This window comes from Hydractinia symbiolongicarpus, chromosome 5 (assembly GCF_029227915.1).
Source record: "Hydractinia symbiolongicarpus strain clone_291-10 chromosome 5, HSymV2.1, whole genome shotgun sequence".
NCBI classification, from domain to species: Eukaryota; Metazoa; Cnidaria; class Hydrozoa; order Anthoathecata; family Hydractiniidae; genus Hydractinia; species Hydractinia symbiolongicarpus.
In genome coordinates, this window is record NC_079879.1 from 26,918,753 (window position 1) to 26,921,592 (window position 2,840).

Sequence of the window (2,840 nt, forward strand, 5' to 3'; positions counted from 1 at the left end):
ACTTTTGTCAATTCATTAAAAGAGTGGATACGTCGTCTAATATTACTGTACTTTAAAACGGATGTAAAAATAAAATTTTAGTTATATTAACCACACAAAAGTTGCTTTGAATGTATGCAATTGACTTTCCGTTCTATTTTGTTGTCAATGAATGAACGTGGAAATGAGTAATAACTTTTAGACATGCGACGTTTTGTTCAAAAAGGCTACGGAAATTACTTCCAAACGTTTTTAGGAAACCTTTGGAATAAATCATCAGTTATGTGGGAAAATTTCGAGCAGTGTAAGCCGAGCCTTCTGTTTGTGGTTTAAAACGACTTGAGACAGAAGATCAATGAAAACAACAAAGGTGGTGTTCTCCGTTGATTTAAGAATTTGCGATCTCAAAGGGAGTTTATTTTTGTCCTAAAAAGTATAATTTGTTGTAGGTGTTTTTGCATATGGTGTCAAATAGATAAATTTTTAAATGAGGGGCAATTAAATGGTGTAATTAGCTTAGTGGTAATTACCTCGCAGACAGAAGTTTGGATTTTATCGCACTTGCTAATTATATGTTCTGTCAAAGTGAAAACTGCAGAGATAAAATGAGCTTGAAAGCAGTGAACACGTTACGAGGAGCCATATTTTTGTATATGCTTGCGATATTTGAAGCAAAGTTTTGAAAGGCTTGCAAAATTACACTCGGAAGTAATTATTGAGGTAATTTCTATTTAATGATGAGTTTCTTGACGAAATAATGCTATCAATAGTAGTTCCACTCGTATTTCGACTTAAAAGATTTTTGTACAGGTCCTTCTGCAAATTTTAGATGTTTCAAATACAATGTGTGTTAATAGACCAGGCGACTGCCATAATAAACGTCTACCATTGATAATAATGACTTTTTATTTATTTATTTAGCAAGTATATATGAGACAAAAGAAAGAAAAAAAATTTTACACTGGAAAGCAGATATCGTTTCACACGTTTATGAGGAAGATTTCACGCGAATAATCGATGTTTTGAAAGACGTAATACAAAAAAAGTTGTACTAGCCTTCGACAGTGTTCGCCAATATAAGAAGTTATTATCAAGAGAGAAATTGTTCTTGTAGTAATTAAAGAAAGTAAAAAGTTTTAATTGCAAACACTAAGAATGAATAACATGCAGAGATAAAATATTAAGAGAGAGAAAAAAGTTGAGATGGAAGCAAAATGTTCAACGAGTGATGATGAAGACGACACAGAGTTGTTATGGGTGAAAGCAGGTGAACCGGGTGAAAAACCAACTATTATTCGGCAAATTCGTTCGGAGAGCTCGTCCAGCGGATCAAGAGATAATTCCGGCGGCTCAGGATGCAATCGTAAAGCATTACTTACTGTGGAAAACGGTACTGTGTATAGAACTGGGACAAGTAATGAATCGTTGAATAAATTACAAACTCTTGCCAGAACTTCTAGCAATGACTCTCGTGTTATTGTGGTGAACGTTAGTGAACAAATATATCCGATTAATATTGACAAGCAACGCCTCCAACGGTGGAGAGACTTGCATAGCCCACGAGGAACAAGAAAGGAGCTTAGTAGTAGCGTCAAAAAGTGCCAGAATAATAACATTGAGACTAATGACAAAAGCACGTCGATTAGATTAATGAAACGACCCTTGAGTCAACCATTAAGACCTCTGTCTAATGTTTCGCCAAAAATTGAAAGATGTGCAAGCGCTGAGCATTCTTCTAGTCCTTTCAACAGAGTTAAAGCCCTGAGAACAAGAGACGAAGGGTACACTTCTCTCAGCGAAGACTGTAAAGATTCAGATACTGAGTCTGTACGTTCTAGATCTCTTCCTAGTTCCTGGAGGCCTTCGTACCTTAACAAAAGAGAAGAGCCTGACATTCAAAAATACGCTCAACGATTGACGAGTAATCAAAATGTCGACGTAAACTTTACTTCTTGTGAGCAAGAATGCTCGAAACACCGTTTGCTGAATAAAAAAACAAAGAAAAATAAAAGGAATCATAAAATAAGACATCATGTCGAAAATGCTATAGAATTATGCACTTGTTTTGTTTGTTTGCGTTCTGCAGTTTACCACGCTGAAGACGAAGATGACACAGACAGCTTAGTGGATCATCCCTGTTCTTGTGAGACACCAAACGGGAAATGTTGCGCACGGTGGGCTGTGATTAGTTTATTGGTCTGTTTTTTACCCTTTTTGTTGTGCTATCCACCATTGAAGTCATGCCTATGCATTCACGATGCACGAATAAGAAGGAAAAAAAAGAAAAAAGAAAAGAGAATGGAAAAGAAAAGAATTAAGATGCAACATCAACAAAAGTTATAGCAGGAATTATTTATTTTTTGTATTTTTTTTTGTTTTCTTTTTATATTTTGTTATTATTATTATTTTTCTACTTGAGTTGAAGTTTTTACAAAACGTTTGCGAAACTTTCTGTTCGAAAAGTGCCCCTTTTTTGAGAAAATCTATTTGCTGGCTTAACATTTTTCAAATAAATAAAAATTTTAAATTGTGATATTGGAAATACAGTTAGCCAAGACAAAAAACTGACTAGGTTGATAAATCGATTTTTAAATGCAGTTGGATTTATTACAATTCCTGTTTGGTACACACACACAAGCACAAAAATAATCTTTTCGGATGTAATATATTTTGATCATGTTTCCAATAAGGAAATGGCACGTAATTTGTCAGCCACTTTTTGAACAAACATGTACAGAATAAAAAATGCACAAACTTTATATATGTCATATATATATACTAATTTTATTTTTCTAGAGATTAAAAAAAAAACCTTGTACATACGATATCTGCATATTTATATTCGTGAAGAAAACTTATCA

General features: G+C 33.9%; 1 protein-coding gene across 1 annotated transcript; it reads left to right on the top strand.

Moving 5' to 3' along the window:
* The first annotated feature begins 439 nt into the window (after positions 1-439).
* On the top strand, positions 440-2,840 carry LOC130645749 (protein sprouty homolog 2-like). The gene is made up of 2 exons (XM_057451839.1): positions 440-699; positions 901-2,840. Exon 2 carries the CDS (start codon positions 1,183-1,185, stop codon positions 2,320-2,322), a length of 1,140 nt encoding a protein of 379 aa, XP_057307822.1. The 5' UTR covers positions 440-699; positions 901-1,182; the 3' UTR covers positions 2,323-2,840.